At 38.3% G+C, this 18811-nt stretch overlaps 1 protein-coding gene across 1 annotated transcript in view; it reads left to right on the top strand.

Annotated features, from left to right (window-relative positions):
* The window catches only part of MIB1 (MIB E3 ubiquitin protein ligase 1), a 77634-nt gene that overhangs the window by 49259 nt on the left and 9564 nt on the right, over positions 1-18811 (top strand). Inside the window, exons 13-17 of the mRNA XM_075704582.1 lie at positions 6749-6881; positions 7265-7351; positions 10260-10421; positions 15805-15986; positions 17283-17475. Coding sequence (XP_075560697.1) covers positions 6749-6881; positions 7265-7351; positions 10260-10421; positions 15805-15986; positions 17283-17475 — 757 coding nt within the window. The remainder of the gene's footprint in view (positions 1-6748; positions 6882-7264; positions 7352-10259; positions 10422-15804; positions 15987-17282; positions 17476-18811) is intronic.

The following is an 18811-nucleotide window of genomic DNA, read 5'->3' on the forward strand; positions in this document are numbered from 1 at the left end:
CTGCCTATTGATTGTGCAGCCTGCACTTGCACTGCCGCTGAGCCATTTGTCCCCAGGTTTTTTTAGCACTGCCAAATAAAGCGCACTCTCGTGTTTCCAGTTAAATTTCCCAGGTTTTCACTGAGCTTGCGCTGCTACTAGTAAACCCCGATGAGGTTGTCACTATACTTAGAAACGATGGGGGGGGGGGGGGGGGGGGGGAGAGAAGAAAAAAAAAAAAAAGGCAGCCCTCCTAGTAGCAAGGCAAAGACTTCACGCAGATAGAGAACAACAAATATCCTGCGCTGCCACGGCAGGTTGTGTAACCTGGTTTCGTGGTCAGTGAAAAATGCCATGAGTAACGACATGCGGTTTAACCTGAGGTCTAAGCGGCCTTGTGTACACCTAGTTTTAAGTTTTCAGCTGCAAATCATACTGTTACTGTATACATAAGAAGTTGGTGCTGATTTGTGGCCCCGCATTTCCATATTCAAATCAAGTTAGAAATTATTTGAAAAACAAATACCTTTGCTTTAATTAGTAAATTCGTATAATTCCACAGTATTAGGTTTAATAATTCTATAGTGTTTTGTTTATAATGCTTAGCTGCAAAATTACTTTTAAAAATAAATGCATGTGTAAATTAGGTGCTACCATTCTTTGAAAAAACTCAAATGTTTTAGAAGAGAAGAATAAAAAAAAAAGTCAACAGCTCAGTCCATTAACCTGACTTCCATGTATGCTAAATTGGCCTATAACAAGACCAATAACCACACATTCCAAACAGAAAAGGGGGATTTTCTTATTCATAGGGAGTATATGCAATGTTTTCTTCAGAAAAGCATAAAGTAACTGAAATTTAGCCATTTAAATACAAAAGTCAGGAACCCAAATACTTCAAGAATTTATCTATATTTTTCAGACAAAATTCTTTATGTTGCTCAGGAGCAAGAGGAGTGAAAAAGCTGAAAATCTCTTAATCTAAAATTAAACAAACTTATTAAATGAAAATGTCATCTCAGTGAATATTGATGTAATTAGTAGATACTAATATATTGAAGATCAGTACTGTAGGGTAGAGAGTGAATTGCAAAGTCCTGAACGGACTGCTATCTTGGATTTATACTTTCCTTGCTTCCTCTTTTTGTGTTGACTTTGTCCTGTGCTTGGTAGCTGCTTATCCTGTAACTTCTGTTGCAGAGTAGCTTTCTGGTAAAAGTCATATTTTTTCATTTCTCTTTCTTCAATTTCATAATCATACACTGAAGACAAAATTGTGGTGTAAGATCTAGGCTAATACAGGATATGTTTTTGTGAATTCCATGTAAATTTATATACCTCATTGTTTCTTTCTTTAGTTTCATGTATATTGAAATCAATTTTTCAAATACCAAGAGATACTTGAAAATAATGAGAGACAAAAAGAAGGAAACTGCCTGCTTGCTTAAACTTACGCTAACTAAGCCATCAGTCAGGTATAAAATGTTGAATTCTCATTTCATGATACAGAGTGCTCAGTAATACCAGTCTGAGGTATTAATCTGTTCTTTGTTACTTGTTCCTGAGGGATACTTCCTTCTTCGTTCTTCCAGCGTAACTCCCTGTGCTGCACAGCAAGTATGGTGTGAACCAGATCAGGGAACTGATTTGGCTTCAAGTTGTGTGCTGATGTGCACTTACGATCATATCGTTGCCAAAAATAGCACTGTCCTGCTCCTGTGTTACTTCTTGCACTGTGTTGGTACAAATATTTCTTTGGCTTCACAGTGAGCAGGCTCAGAGTACTATTCTGTATAAGAAATAATCCAACAAAAAGCGGTGGCTTTTTAGATGCTGTGTTGGGACCACTTTTTCTGTTTCTTGAGCAGAGGTGGACAAGAACAGCATTAGTAAAAAGTAATCTTGCTTCTAGCTGTGTTTTAAAATGCACGTCATACTATACAGCCTTAAAAGAAAGCTTTGCAATGGAAACTGTCTTTAAATCTGATCTGTTCCTTCAACCGTTTAAGGATATAACAGGAAACAGATGAACACGTTTAGCTGAGCCAGGGGTGGGAATAAGTGGAGAAGAAGGTGTGTGCAGGCGGGGGAGAATACTTCAAGCCAGGATTGCTGTAAAATATGTTGTGAAACCATGTCACACTGGACAGTGGAAAGCTGACCTGAGGGAGGCGAATAGCAGGACAGTAAAGAAGCTTGTAGTAGGAAGTGCACTGAATCGTTACAACCCCTGGAGATACGATTCCCGATAAGTTTATGCTGATCTAAGACTTTGCTTCTGGAAAGGGCAGTCTGCCCTCCCTGCAACTCTAGCTTCATCATTTCCTTATTTCTATCACTTCTAGTGATCGTGAAGTCACAGGGTAAGTTGGATTATCTCATTGATCTGTCTGAAAGCAAACATGCCAAATTGAGAGTCTGGCAGGTTGCTTCACTCACTAGACAGTGACGTGTCTGTAGAGCCAACATAGCGCAGGAATTGAAGTGCAGGGAAAAGTGGGATTGTGTCTTTCAGTAGCAATTTAAGTTAAATGTGCTTATGCTGATTGTGAAATAGCCTCTATTTTTTTTTTATTTTATTCCTAAGTATCTGTTCTTTTAAAAAAAACCAAGCAAACCCCAAAAGGCCAAACAAACCCACCCCACCACCATCCCACAAACCCCCAACCTTCCCTGTTGAAATGATTCTGCAGTCAAATTGCAGTTGGTAGCAGCGAATCGTCTCATGGTCAGGGTTACTGTTAAATTTGCTGATTTCTTGATCTTTTCAATACAGTTACAGTGAAAGTAGCCTGTGGCCTGTTTTAATGTACACAAGATAAAAGCAAATTTTCAGGACCACATCTGTGTTGTGGTCCTGAAAATGGAGCAGTAAAATTCAGTGGCTTCTCTAATACTTTGTGTGGAAAAGTGAATCAAGTATTACTGTGTAATTGTATTGGCATGCAACATTAATTCACTAATATGACTTTTTATGATACAATGCATGCCTGTTACACTGAGTACTGTTCTGAATGGTAGCCACTTAGCTGTCAAAATTTTGGCAGCAGCTCTAGAAAATCCTGCAAAATAGAGTAGCTGTAGGAAGGAAGTCTGCAGCGTGAAGGAACAGGATCTTGTGCATTGATAGAAACTACCTCTAAGCTAATGCGAAGTAGGATGCAGCCACTGAGGATCAAAAAAGAATTTGGCATTTGTAGCATATTAATATCTTGCAGAATTTTAAGGTATCATGTCCATAAAACTGTCTTTCCATCCTGCTATCCAGTAATTTAGCAGAGTATGGAAGAGAGAGATGTGGTCTCTAACTTGCATAGGCAGAACCAACTGAGGAGTAGTTACTGGCCCTCTGATGCTTTGCTATGAAAAGTAAGATAAAAATCTGTTACGCATAGAAGCTGTTTGTTTGTTTTGTTGGTCCTTCTGTTCTTTCAATAGGACCAATGCATTTTAAAAGCATCCAAAAATGTAGCAGGCATCTCATTTATATGAAAACAAGATGCAGTCTTAGCCCCCCAAGTATTTTACAGTTGAAAATTTTCCTAGTATTTGAAAGCAAACTAAATAGGAAAAAAATTGAAAGAGGATCTGGTAAGGCTGGTGTTCTTGCAAATATTAGGACGAGTGAATTTTTTCGTAGCATACAAAATACTAAGTCAATTAACTTCTTACTTTTGTCTCAAAGATGAGAGGTGTTAAAGAAATAGCAACAATGTTTCTGAAGCATATTCACTTCTCAATGTATCTGTTAAAGTGTGTGAATGTAATTTAAATTTTATTTCATTTATCTGTGGATTTGGCAGTTGCCTGATTTCCTTACTGAAGAAAAGGATACAAAATATCTGAGTTGGTTAGGAGGATTCCGTGTTTAGTGACTCGAGCTACTTTGGAGACAGGCTGGCTATCATTAGAGAAATTCACATTTGAGTGTTGGTGCCTTCTCATAGTGTTCCTCAAGTCGTAAAAAAAAAAAAAATAATTTTTTTTGGCCTTGGGTTTTTTTCTTAGGTCATTGTTGCCTCACCTTTTACTGGTCACTTACAGTGCTCATATTGCTTCTGTCAGTCATAAAGAACTGTCAGGTAATTTTTGTTGTGCTTTTTCGACAATCCACAGTAGATACTCTAGAGCTTTATGGGATCTTCAGAAGAACTGAGCCTGGGAGGTGAAGATAAAGAGCTTACATGACATGACAGCCTGTGGGAAGCCACTATTGAAAGCAGACTGGTTTGTTGTGCTGCTGGTATCGTGTGCTCCCAAGGTGTGCTCTGTATCAGCCTGGCTTTCTGAAGAGCTGATGGTGCTGTTCCCAGGTGCAGTCCAGATATGACGCGAACCACCGTGCTCCAGACTTGCTTCCTCTAATGCAGCTAGAAAGCAGTTCTGATGTTGTGAACTGGAGACTTGTTTATATCCTAGGTTTGAAAATACTAATTTCATTACAAAATAAATTAATGTTTATCAATGCAAGTAATATTAATTTGTTTTGCCACATTTCTTTAAAGCTTTGGTAACTTGTGCTTTACTAAAATAGATCCTTAATTTCAGAAACTCCTGCATAAGTGAATCTCTCAAAGAATTAATGTTGGTAGTTTTTGGTTGTTGTTTTGTTTTGTTTTTTCAAATATTCTAATCTTTTTTCTAGCGTGTGACAGAGCTGTAGAAGGTGTTATGAATAGAAGCTGAGCAATGGTTCACAATGAGCAATGTACAATCTGTTAAGTGTTGTTGTCTTATTTTGCTGTGTTATAAGTGATTTGGACTGTGAGGAAGTGAGAAGCTTAGTCCTGCCAGGAAAACAAAAAATTCTAAGAGGCTGAGAATGGTTTCTTATTTATTTGCTTAACCTCAAGAAAGCTGCAATTATGATGGAGTCTAAAAAGACTGAGATACCCCACAGACTGCAAAACGCATTCAGTTCCTGGCCAAGTGCTGATGTCCACTCCGCGGAGGACAAACCTCCAGAGCAGACTGGCTGTGGACGCTCTACGTAGCAGTTGGTCATGGGTCTCTGGTGGGCCTGGGTGATCCTGCGGCCTGAAGATGCAGTTGCTTAGTTGTGGTTCCTTCAGATACTCTGAATCTGGGGGGAAAAAAGTGACTGTTATCCTGCAACTGCCAGGATGGTGTATTAAGTGTGAAACTGAGGATTTATGTTGCGTACTCAGTGCAGTAGCAGAACATGAAGATGCTGAAGAAGTCGGGGTCTGTTAGGACAGCATCCAAGCAGCGTGTAGGAAGGAGTGTACTTTCTTACTGGTGCAGTAGTCTGCCCCGTGGACTCTTGACTTCTGCTTTTCAGGAGGGCTCATTGGAGTGAGCAATCCCTAGAGCCACAGCTTTTTGTTTGTTTGTTTTTTATAGGAACACTTGTTGGCTTGCTCTGAAAGAGAGCTTAGGAGTGAAGACTGCTTAGGCGGTGTGGATGTTCAAGGTAGCAGGTTATTGGAATGAATTAGGAGCTCTGTTATTACTTGACAGCGCAGTCATCTTATTTCTGTCTGTTGAGAATATTTTTATGTAAAAGCTGAGAGGCTCATTTTATGAGGATATTTCTGAGGCTTATTGAGATTCCACATTTTCAATATCAGGTGGCTAATGAAGAACTGTTTAATTCAGTTATAGTATCTGCCTTGCAAGGCATTCTGTGACTGAGTGGTTCCACTTGCATTACATAGTATTAACTTGGACTTTAAAGCTTGAATTTTGTGAAGAAGCTCTGTTTCTCCTGTAAATGGCATGTTGCTTCAACAGTAGGGAAAGATCAGATGACAGAAGAGATTTCCTGGCACAAGATTATAGCAGTTTCTGGTTTTCTGTTTGTCTCTGAGGAACTGTTGTAAGGGAGCTGCCTGTGCTGTTTATCAAGATAAGACAATAAGGGGATTAAGTTTGGTTACTTACCTGTTCCAAAATTAAGTGAAGACACGTGAACTTAAGAGAAGTGTACTTCTGAGAGAATAAAAGATGAAACAATTTGTTTAGCTAGGGTTGTGTTATTAATACCCTTAACACTGCAGTCTTTGGACTTCATGGACTTCAGTCTGCTTTAATACTCTAGTGATCGAGTTGCTTTTCCCCACCCTTGCATTTGAGGTGTAAGATAATAAATCCCCTTCCTTTGGTACACATCTTGGTAAGCACATACAGAAGTAGGGTGGAGTACTAGACACTGCCATGGTGTGTTATACTCAGCCACTATATGTTAGAATATTCCACCTAATATTTACTTTATGGTTTCAGCATTTATTTTGTCTGTGCCTAAGAGGTCTTACCTCAGTTTTATCTCAGAAATTGGAAGTCTTAACTGTTACAGCCAATGGCATCAGTTTATAAAGTGATGATTTTAAAGAATCTAATGTAGTGGAACTTGCTCGTTAAATAGTTAAGTAAAGGATGCTATAGGGATTTTGAGGGAGAGCAACTTCTGTTGTCTGTGTTTCAGCATTTGTGTGAATACTTTTTTCTAAGGTAATTTTTACTGCTAGATAACATTCTTCTGAAAAAAATCTGATTCCCACACTCTGTTTTGAGTATTGTATAGTTTGTTTGTACACTTTAACTACAAGGAACTGAACATGAAATTATTATGCTTTGGAACTGTTGGTATAACTTTTCATCCGCTTTCTCTTTTTGAAAAAATACTGATGTTATTTTAGCTACTACTACTTTGTAGTTCTGAGAATGAATATTGTTTTACTGTTGGCCCATTGTCATTCAACAAATACATTATATGTGCATTTATGCCATCTCTGCATGTTTATTTCAGTGCAATGCGTGTGTTGTTGTCCAAGTTACCACGACCGTGGATTGTTGATGAGAAAAAAGATGATGGTTATACCGCCTTGCATCTGGCAGCTCTTAATAATCATGTGGAGGTGGCTGAACTTCTGGTGCATCAGGTAGGAATCTCTTCTCAGGAGGATTTAAATGTCACACTTCAGTTAACCATGTGATGTGAAAATAGTTTGCCTCTTGACACCTGCAATCACAATGCAGAAGTGATGGAGCAGGGAAGGACACATGGTGAGCTCTAAAGGTCAAACTTGCCTTTGAGATCATTACAATGGCCTAATGGTGCAGAGGGACTGAAAAGTTTGATACCTAGTTTGATTCAACAGACCAACATCTGTACAGTGAACAATTAAAGTACTTAATCACTTCTGCTCTCAAATCTCCAAACTAGGAAACATATTCAGGGTCGTATTCAGTGCCCTAATGGACTGCCTTGCGTGTAGATGAATTGCTGGGATGACAATGCTCTAATGCTTTGAATATCCTTCAGGGCAATGCTAACCTGGATATCCAGAATGTTAACCAACAAACTGCTCTGCACCTTGCCGTTGAACGACAGCATACACAAATTGTTAGAGTAAGTATCTTATTTGCAATAAGCCATACAGTTAATGGTACTTGATTCAAGCTGATAGTAGCTGTTAAGACATGGGTACTTCATGAACTTTAAAAAATTATTTAACAACATGTAGCCATTGAATGTTTGTATGATTAATTTTGATTAATTCAGAAACCTACCACCTTGCTCAGAAGGTCAGTCAGCAGTATGAAGAACATTTCAGGAATGCTAAACTTTTGTACATGTGCATTACAGTTTCCTCTATGTGGTTGCCAGCTGCAGCATCCCTCCTTGTTGAGTAAGGGAGAATGTATTCCTCTGTTACTTGTCTGAGTCTTGTGGTCCTGTAATGGGACCTTCAAATAGCATTTCTGATGCCTCTTGCTGTATGAGTAAATTATTCTTGCTCATAGCTTTTGCAAATTGTAGCTAAGTGAAACATCTTTTTAAGAGTTTAGCTACTTTTCAGTCTTCTGAGTATGTAACTTTCCCTGTTCTTAGCTTGGGAGGGCTATAAGCAGTAGCAAAGGTACCTTACCAGTGAAAGTAATGCTATTTCTGTGTTTTGCTCGCATGGTTGCAAAAGTTAATACTTCAATTTAACAAAACTTTGTTACTGGCACAGGAAATGGGACTCTGGCACAGCTGGCCCATTCTGGCCTGTGTGCACTGTCCATAGGGGACCTGTGTGACTTAGAGTTAGGATTGCTAGCATGGGCTGTTGAGGCTCAGAGAGAGCATGCACTGCTGTAGGAGGTGTTCTCTATGAGTGAAGACATCAACCTGGCCTTGGCCCTCTGCATAAATTTTTTTAATTTTGTCTTTGTAGAGTGAGAGTCATATTATATTAAAAACTGTCTCTTATTCAGGCCTACAGAGAATTCTCCCCCCTATGCAGACCTATATCTGCAGTTCTGTTCAGCGTTATTTTGCCGTAAGGTTTCTCCATCTCCAAGGGTTGATGGATGTGATCCCGTTACAGTGAAACATGTGATATGGCCCTATATCTGGAACGGCCTGCTACCAAAAGAATGGTTTCCTAGAGTCAGTGTCACTTGCATCCTGCAAGCTATTTGGCAGCTATATTTGGTGAGCTCTTGTGCCCTTCTGGAACTGACACAGTACCTGGGAATACATTACTAATGTAGCAGATGAGCCGAAAGGTAGGCATGTAGAAGAACTAGTATGTGTATTGGACTGACGTGCTTATATCCGAGAATGTTTAAGTGAATGACCCGGTACAGTATCCGTACTTCAGAGTTGGATTAACTTTGAGAAGTCCTAAAATAACTCATGCAGCCATGCAAAGAACATGTTGGCTCCGTATTTCAAAATTCACTCCTATTGAGTACCTTCCAGAGCTGGGTTGTACCCTCAGGCATCTGTGGAATAGTGGTCAAAGGTAGCATGGTTCTTTTAAAAACCCTGATGCCATGACAAAGTGTGTGGGGGGGTGTTGGGGTTTTTGTGTGGTGGTTTTTTGGTTTTTGTGGTTTGGGGTTTTTTTCAATTTTTTTTTGGTGTGGTTTGTTTTTTTGTTGTGGTGTGGTTTTTTGTTTTGTTTTTAATACTTCTGCAAAGGCTCTGAATTTTCATGGTAGCCAAGGATTCCAGGTTGCTCTGAAAATAGTTCTCTTATAGATTTTCTTCCAGGAGAAACTCTTAAGCAGTAAATAGCTAGTGGCAGACACAAGATATGAATATAAGAAAGAAAAATCAGGCCAGAGCAAGTCCATTTAGAGAGTGCAAGAAACTGGGGGGATACTGTTGCAACTATTACCTGGTTTTCTTGGGTTTACTTGTGAAAGGAAAGGTTGGGGGAAATGGTAAGCTGCAGTCAATTACAGGCAGGTGTTTCTGAGAAAATTAAGTTCTGAATTCCTTTTAAGCTGTTTTCCATTTAGCCTTTTCTAGTCTGAGATTCTTTTGGTTTTGAGAGGCTGAAATTCTTGCAAGCATGCAGGTTCTGAAGAGGGATATCCCACTTCACGTATTCCTGTTTCTAGGCTATGCCTTTTGTCTCTGCTGCTAATCCAAATTTTGCAGAGTAGCAAAAGCTCAAAACTAAAGTTAAAACCTCAGCTGCTATCTACAGGTTTCTGAATAGCGACAGTGGCAGGGTTTAATTTTTAGGGGCAATTGTTATTTGTCAGCATGGGTTGATTTGTTTTGTTCTACAGCATATTTAAGAAAGTTCTGGTGCATCAAATTATGGGAGGGCTGTATGCAAAGGCAATATGAATAGGAGGGCCTGTGCAGCCTTATGCTTGCTTTCATGTCATGTGACCTGGAATGCACATCTAAAATTAGCCTTAAAGACGAATCTTACAGTTCATTACTTTCCCAAGTGTTCTGAGGTAGTATTTAATAGTGTCAGTGTGTTTTATGTCTTCTGCTGAATAAGGGTAAACCTAAGTACATGCTTAACTACTTTACTAATGGGAGGATACTGCAAATAAAGTTGTAAAGTTTAGCATGGTGTGAAAATGGTGATTTTTGAGGTCATTGGAACCTAATAGTAAAGAATATATACATATCTAAAGTATTGCCCACTTGTTCTGTTTCTGATATATTGCTGTAATATGTTATGTTGTTTGTAGGCTATCTTGTAAGAATTAAAGGGTTTGGACAGTAAAAAGAATCCTCTAAAATAGCATCTCTTGTAGTGCTCCCTCAGAGCACAGGCAAGCATTAGGCTTCTGCTGAAATAAGCTTGATATTTGAAAGAGATAAATGCTTCAGTTAAGGGCTGAGCTCCAAGTATGGAAAATAAATTTCAATAAACTCAACTGTGACTTGTAGCACGATAAAAGAATAACCCTTTTGGACTTCCTAGACCATCCTAAGCCATAGTTTCACTGAAATTAGTTTTAAAAGGAATAAATACCTTTTTTTGAGTTTTAAATTGGTTTCTCTCTCGTTTCAGCTCTTAGTCCGTGCAGGTGCTAAGCTGGATATTCAGGATAAAGATGGGGATACTCCCCTGCATGAAGCCCTGAGACACCACACCCTGTCACAGCTCCGCCAACTCCAAGACATGCAAGATGTGGGCAAGGTAGATACTGCTTGGGAGCCATCAAAGAACACAGTAAATAAAACGCATTTATTTATTCCTTTTTTTTCCTGCACATCTGTCTCTTTATTTGTCTAGTTTGTCTAGTTCTGTACTGTTGAACTGGTTTTTGGCAGCATAAGTTTACATAGACATTCTACATTAGACTGCAGTGTGGGTGGAAATCATATTGTTATAGGTGGCTTTTCACATGTAGTCATTGTCTTTGTTAAAGAAAAATGTGGGTTATTTAGTTTGAAATATTTCTACTAATCTGTCTTCCATAATGAACATGTATGGCTGCCAAAAAATCAAAAGTAGCTTTTTAGGAAAGAGAAATAAACACGATTACAGTACAGAATAAGGCTAAGACTATGTTTTTTGTGATTCAGCATCTTGCATGTGTTTGTAGCTTCAATTGTTTAGCTGCTTCTATAACCTTCTGAAAGTTTATTCTGTTAGAACAAGGCATTCTTAATCTTTGTATGTTTATTGCTATGTATTTTTCTGACAGAGTTCATTTCAGCACTTGTGCTGTAGTAAGGAAATAGTCAAAGAAACTCCAGGTAATAAAGGTCAAAATGTTTTATTGAAAAAAGAAACGCTCACACCCAAAAAGGTGTGTGAACACCATATGCAAAAATGAAGTTTATAGTTTTGCTGATAGGCAAAGGAGAAATAAAATTTTGGAGTGATTGGGATTGAGAAAAACAACAATTTTGTCTTTAAATATTAAAGATGCATAATGTAACAGTGGATCAGCTTTGCTGACTCATTAGTTACCAGTGTCATAATATTTTTTTCTAATTTTAACTGTGGGTAGTAAGTTTTTTGCATTTCATTAAAAAAACCAACCCACCAACTTTATTAAAAAGCCTTCGTTCAAAACAGTAATTCCCTTGTACAACAAATGTTTTTCAGACTGGTTAACTTCATCTCACTGAAATATACTGGAATAAGCTTTGAAAAGAGATTTAAAGTATGACTGGCATATGTAAGAAAATGCTTGTTTCCTTTTAAGTGAGAGGAGGAAAGCAATTACAGCTCGGTTGTTTCCATGATCTGAAATGGACTCTGAGAGGTGGCCAAAATGCTTTGTGTGCATGTATTTTAACTGTGAAACGAATGAACAGGAGATAAATACTTTTTCTCTGATTCAGCATTTCATAACTAGGTTTCTGTGTTGCCTGTCTTATTAGCGGCATCCACAGTGAAACTAGAGGAGTTGTGGTTTGAGTGTTTTCATGCACGAAGTGGGTTTTTTTCCTACTGCCTTTTTAAATTTTACTTTTGGGGGATTTTATGTTTCAAAGAATAAGTTTTTCTTCAGTTTCATTTGAGCTGTATCCTTGTTTGGTTTATTTCTATTAAACAATTTTTAAAAAGTGTGTGTGGAGAAGACACCACAACAGACAGACAAACAAAAAAAATCCCTGCTTGATTGTATCTCTGATCACCTAAAAATGTTCTGATGTTTAAAAAAAGAAATCACTATCAACCAGTACCTCCTATATAAGCTTGATCAAACTACTGGCCATTTTTTTGCACTTTTTAGCTGCAGAGAAATTTTTCACCTAACTAATAAATTTGGGAGGCTTAAGTGGAGAAGATATGTGCCCCCAGGGAAGAAGTGAATATTCACTTATTTTAATTTTATGTGGCAGCAACGTAAGATGTGGCTGAAATGTAAAAGATGGAGTAAAGCCTGGCTAAAATGTACCTGAAAACTCTTTAAGATGATCAGATCAAACTATCTTGAAAATCTTGTTTAGTGGAAAATAATAAATGAGAACAATACTTGTACCTGTCTAACTTTATTTAAATAAAGGTAATGTAAAAATGCTATAAACTAGATTTTAGCGGTAAACAGTTTTGATAGTAAGCCACCTTTGGCCCAAAATCATATATCAAAAAAAGACAGGATCTAGGCTGCTGAAATGTGTGCAGGCATGTGGACCTTTAAAGCTGTGCAAGGACACATTGTAGTTTGTCTTGTGTAGAATTGCAAATACAGGTGATGGATAATAGAGGATAAACAGGATTAGTAGTTTAGTCTGGGAAACAGAAAGGGTTTTTTGGGGTTTTTTTGAGTATGATGAATTAAGTTAAATAGATGGAATCTGTATTTTTGGGGTTAATTTTTATTAATTCCTTTAAAGATTGGGGAAAACATGTCAGATTCCTTCCGTTTATATGATAGCAAATCTGATATGTAAATCTTTAATATTTTAGAGCTCATTTTTGCTTGCTTAAATTTTAATTAACTTTGGACTACTGTCCTGAAGATACCAACCTACTGAGCCCCATAGGGTGTCTCTTTATAGTATAGTACTTCAACAATTTTTTTTTTTCAGTTGAATAAACTGAAAAATAACAAAAATTTCACTTGCAGGATTTTAGATGTTTTTCATATTTGATAAACCTGTTTGGACAGCAACTTCATTGAAATTTTACCATTTGTTACTTTTTGCTTTGAGCACAGTTTAAAATATGAAACAAACTTTTTCCTGATATCATGAACTTATTTCATAAGTGGAATTATATGGAATGAATTCTTTAGCACTGATTTTTTTTTGTAATTCATTCTGAACGTCAATATTAAGCTGTTGTAATAACTAAACCAATTTTTTCAGGTTTCTTCAGCTGTTTTTTGATAGGCTGTTCAACATGCATGTAGTGAACAATCTTTATAGTACACAAAGCCCTGCACATTTTAGGTGTCAATCTGAAAAACATTTGTGTGTTCAAGCGCTATGAGCCGTGAACCCCATTTCTTTAAATAATTTTGAAGTTTTGCATCCAGCACATTTCAATGATTGTACAGCTGGTAGGAGGAAAAATTTTCTGAAGTACAGTCCCCCCCACCACAAAAAAGTAATTTCAGTTGCTTTATTACAGATGCAGTGTTCCTTGGTCTGGGGTACTTTTTATTCTAAATAAATGTATTATTCCTCAGGCTCATTTAGTCTAATTTATTTTAATATAGGTATCTTTCAGACCCTTAATGCTTTTAAGATTCAAAATGATGCTGCTGCCTAAATCCTAGCTTACAAAACTCTAATGGAAGTCAGTCAGGTGTTTATAACTAACAAACTATCTTTGAAGCTGTAATTACCTAGATGATATTTATACTGTTTGTGTCGGTTGAGTCTTCTTTCTCTCGGGTGAATTGGCTGGGACTGGCTTGTGTTGATGCATCTCAGGGCTAGCACCCTCCAGAGGCACTAAGACATAATGTTTCTTGTTGTGCATGGGTTAGGGTTTTTTTTATTCTGTGTGCCTGAAATGTTGCAGACTACCAGAGAAGTCATAGGATGCAATACTGTCTTGGTGTTTCTAAAGTATACAGCGCACAGAGGCATTTTAGTACTCAAGATTTTCTTGAATAATGTTGATGACTGTTCCAGGTGGAGGAACCAGTCTTCACGTAGTGTATATCCACACCAAGTGAAGCTAACTATTCTGTTATCTGTGTTTGATTTTCCTCTTGGAGACACAATAGCTGTTTTGTTCAGGAACAACTCAGAGCCCATGAGGTGCAAGTGTGGATGGTAAGAGAACTCTTGTCCCTGCAAGTAAGGAAGGACTGCAGCAAATTGTTTGGTGTAGGCATGCCTTCAGAAAGTTTACTCTGCCAACCTCAGAGCAAATCAGCTTTCACTGGGTGTAGTGCTACCTTGGCTGGATTACTGACATGGTCCAAGGTACTTGGAGTGAAGCTAGATAAAATCTCTACTTCACTTCAGCCAGTGCTGTAATTGAGGTGCAGAAAGATGGCCTGAATTTATAAATAAAAATGTTCTGTGATCTAAACACCACAAAACAATTTCTCTCCGTAACTTACTGGTTTTCCTGGTATGAAGTCTTTCAAGCTGTACTGTTCTTACCTGATCATAGGGAAGAACACAAGACTGAGTATCTGTGAATTCATGAAGTGACCTTAAAGAGTCATAGCACCTCAGTAATACTTACTGATATAAGAACTCCTAACTAGAAAAAACGTATAGACTGAGGTTTTAAAAAATTGCTTCCCTAGGAAACTGGGTGGCTGTATGATGAGAAGGATAATCTTGCAGTTATCAAGGCAGGGTAAAGACTTCTAGTACATACTTCATGTGCTGCAAGACATGGACCCAAACAAAGCCTTTCTCTTCACAAGTCACCTCTGAGGGATGGGGGAAATGAGGGGTTTTGAAAACTGTTTTCTTCATGGTTCAGGCTTTGAGTCATGCAGCCTTTAGGGCTACAGTGACAGGTATCTGGTATTTTAAATTTATTCCTGGATTCTTTTGTGTCTAAAATAGCACAAATAGTTCTTCAAATACAGAATGGCTGTTAATCCATCCAAATTACTTAGTTTTTAGGGGTGATACTTGACACCCAGCTTTTACAAGACCAGCTGCAGGGATAGAATGTACAAACTGAAAGTGACATAGAAAGGTGTACATCAGTCAAGTTGGTCACCTAAACCAATTATTGGGAAAGACGTGCATACAAAATCCTGCCTCTATCCTAGTGTCGAAGCCTTTATAATTCTGGAATTCAGCACTTAAAACTTCTTGAATTGGAGCTGTCCCAGCTGTGCCAAAGCTGTTCCTTTGAATGTAATCTAGTTTGCAGAGGGATTCTTAGTGGTGCCAGCAGTTTCGTGTTACATGTAGTCTGCATTATACTTATGCATTTTATCTCGTCAAGCTTTAATACAAAAAGATGTTGGAGCGGGCCCAGAATGCTCCAGAGTAGGTGAATCCTATCCTTATTGGCTATAGTAGTGAGCCTTCTCTCTTTATTTTTCTAGCTGGCCCTGTGAATTGTGCCTAATAGGTATGCTAATAGAGAAATACAGTACTAGTTGTAAAAGGGTGAAGGAGCATTACATGATTAGGACAGGGGAACAGGGTATGGGAGTTGAAATCCCTCCGGGCTGAGAAGGCAATGGAAATCAAGTCTTTCTTGAGCAGGTGCTTTACTCACTAGACTAAAAGTAAGTGTGCATTCACTTCTCTGCCCAACTATGTTTTCAGCCCAAGTGGTAGCATTTTGTCTGAACTCAGCGATTTCAGTATATTTCGAGTGTATTCTGAATATACCCACTGGGACTTCGCCCTTTACAGTGCTTACATAGAAGGACAGCCACTTCACCAGTGAGTATAGGTGTGCAGGAGATTCAGTGCTTCAGTAGCTGAACTATTTCTTGCTGAATTTTAGTTCCTTAAAGGAAAGCTGAATATAGCCAACTCAAAATTAAGCAACCATACAATTGTGTTGATTTTAGCTCTAGAGACGCTTCCTTGGGCTTACAGATTTGTGTGTGTGTGTGCATGAGCATGTGTGCATGTCAAGCAGTTTTCCTTTAGCCAGTCTATTCCTAACAGTTTAGAGAGTCTCTCAAGTTGCTTACGTATTTCTTTTCTTTCAGTTAATAATGGGACTTGGCACTCAAGGAGCAGAGAAGAAGAGTGCAGCATCTATTGCCTGCTTCCTGGCAGCCAATGGAGCTGACCTCAGCATTCGTAACAAGAAGGGTCAGTCTCCCCTTGACCTCTGCCCTGATCCTAGTCTCTGCAAAGCATTGGCTAAATGTCACAAAGAAAAAGTCAGGTGTGTATATTCATAAAATATACAGTTTCCAGATCTCTGCTTTCTATAGATTAACTGATGTATTTAAAACACTGTGCCTTTATTAGCAAGATTTTTCTTGACTTTCAATTAATTCTTTATATTCTATGGTACATTGAATGCTATTTACAAATACATTAGTTGAAACTTACACAAGTCTTACAGGACTTTCATACATGCTAACATGGGAGGGAGGAGAATGGGAAGGTGGCAGTGTGCAGGTGGAGGTTGGTAGAACTTCAAACCATCGCAGAAAAGGGAGGGATCGGGGAATCGCTGAAAGAATAAGCATTGGGACACATTACCCAGGGAGGCTGTGAAATCTCTGTCCATGCAAATTTTGAAGACTGGAATGGGCAAAGCCCGGTATAACTTGATGTGAATTCAGTATTGACTCTGCTTTGAGCAGGTGACATCCTGAGTACCTGTCAACCTGAATGATTGTATGATTCTGTAAAAGGAGAAGGAGGGGGTAGGTCTGATGTCTCAGAAGCTCTTCTCTAGGAATTATGATTTCAGTAAAATGTTATGTTATCAAGTGCATGCAGTATGAGAAGCTTCAGCTTGCTGCTTGTCTTAATTGTGTTCCCACTGTTGGCTTACATGATTCTCATCCATAATTCCTGTATGGAAATCAAAAATGTACTTTCAAAATGTCACGAAAAGAGACTGGTTTTCTTGATGCTGCCCTGGTGTGTAAGGTGTTTATTTTCTTCAGAGTCTTTCTGTCTGTCTGTCTTGGCCTCATCCCTGTGCCTGTTCTCCTTTCTCACCACCTTTTATGGGCTTGTGAGGGCTGTAGGAATGAGGTGGTTAGGTTCAACCCGCGCTCCCTCTGCTGGGTGAGCAGCAGCATAGGACAAAGATCCGAGGTGAATTCACTGTGGGAGTTCGGGGGTTCTTTTACAAGCCTGTCATTTGCTAAGTATTGGAAGCATATTCAAGATTAAGGTGTTAAGCTGTGCAGTTCTGAATCTACAGGGTATGTCTCTGTTAATAAAATAAGCTCTTAGGATGGGAGGGAAGGGTTTTTTACGTTCATGAGATGCTATTCCAACTTGTGTGGCCTGTTTCGGTACAATGTCTTATCTGAACATGTGACTTTATACTCTGGTGTCAACTATACATTTGGGAAAAGGGAGTTTGGATTGCTTTATGATGATGCACTGATACCTGAATGCATAGGAGTATACAGATAAACAGCCAATTGATATGCATTTTGAATTAAGAATTTTAAAAATTCTTACAAGTAAGGTTGACTGCATGGTTTCTTTGTAGTGGTCAAGTTGGTTCCCGAAGTCCATCTATGATCAACAATGATTCTGAAACCTTAGAAGAATGTATGGTGTGTTCAGACATGAAGAGAGATACTCTGTTTGGCCCATGTGGACACATTGCCACGTGTTCTCTCTGCTCGCCACGGGTGAAAAAATGCCTCATCTGTAAAGAACAAGTTCAATCTAGGACAAAGGTAAGAACTTCCAAAGCTTATTGGTTCTCTTTCTGTTTTTAATGAAACAGTAAAAAAAGAGGTCAGGGAAAAGTGTAGTGTATTTTAAAAGGTATTTTGCCTTACAGGTGTCTCACTGGATGAAAATAATTTTGCATCGTAATGATACCTTGTCCCAGCATTGTATCTCACTCTTTTCTGTTTCCTGTACTCGTGTCCTACCTGCCCCTCATTCTTTCCCCACCTTGCAATGTCTTTATTGTTCAGGTCCTCAGAGTTCCTAATACAGTCACATAGTCACATGAAGATGCTTTATTTAAATAGGTATTTCCCCCCTCCCCATGATATTTTTTTTTTCCATGTTAAGATAAATTGCTGCTTTTCCTGAAGTATCATTTCCTTCAGTAATATTCAGTTCTTCTGAGTTCTTTTATTCCTTAGGGCTGCCTGGAAAGATGATTTGCCTGTAAACTGAGTTAGTTAATATGTGCTTGGTTTTGAAGTTAATAATTGCTTTCAGCTTTCACCTTCTCTTTCTTTGGAATCATGAATTTCACTCTCCTTCAGAGTATCAACCAGTTGTGTGCTATTTTGGGGACCTAATCCCAGTAAGGTCCTCAGGTTTCTCAAATGATTGCTCCCAAGTATTTCTATATGGGTGCATTCCCATTGCTTTTCTGTTTGAGTATTTTTTAATTCCCCATAATCACCAAGTCTTGTCCTTCTGTTGCTTTTTGGCTGTTTCAAAAAAAAACAAACCAACCCCAAACCAAAACCACCACCAACAAAAAAAACCCCAAACCACAAACAAAAAAACACCAACCCAACAACAAAACCCTCATGTTCCACACACATGTTTTCTGATCTGTAGAAAACCCACTCTATTCTTTTTATCTTTTTCCAAACACGTTTGACTAATCTGCTTCTGTGGTATGGTTTTTTTTTTCCTCTACCTCAAAGTAAATATAGGAATTGTAGATATGAATTTGTACTGTTTTTACTATTCAATCTCTTATTCTTACTACTTACGCTGTTCACTATTCTGCAATGCATATTTTCGAAGGCCAAATGTTAACACAGTGTGAGCTCCTTTTCTCTAGACTTTGTAGTCAGCGAAAATGTTCTACCACTGGGTGATTCAAAGCAGCAAAGTAAGGCTTCTACTTTCACTCATCCATCTAAAGAAGCTAATTTATGGAAATTAGCTTTCCCAGGTGAAAGCTAACCTTTGTGGATAACCTTCCTTTGATTTCTTTTGCTAAACTAGATTGAGAGAGTGGTATATGTGTTCAATACTTCTCTTATACTCTTCTATATAAAACCTTACAGTAATATCTACAAGGCTAAGAAATGAATG

This window comes from Pelecanus crispus, chromosome 2, assembly GCF_030463565.1.
Source record: "Pelecanus crispus isolate bPelCri1 chromosome 2, bPelCri1.pri, whole genome shotgun sequence".
Taxonomy (NCBI): Eukaryota; Metazoa; Chordata; class Aves; order Pelecaniformes; family Pelecanidae; genus Pelecanus; species Pelecanus crispus.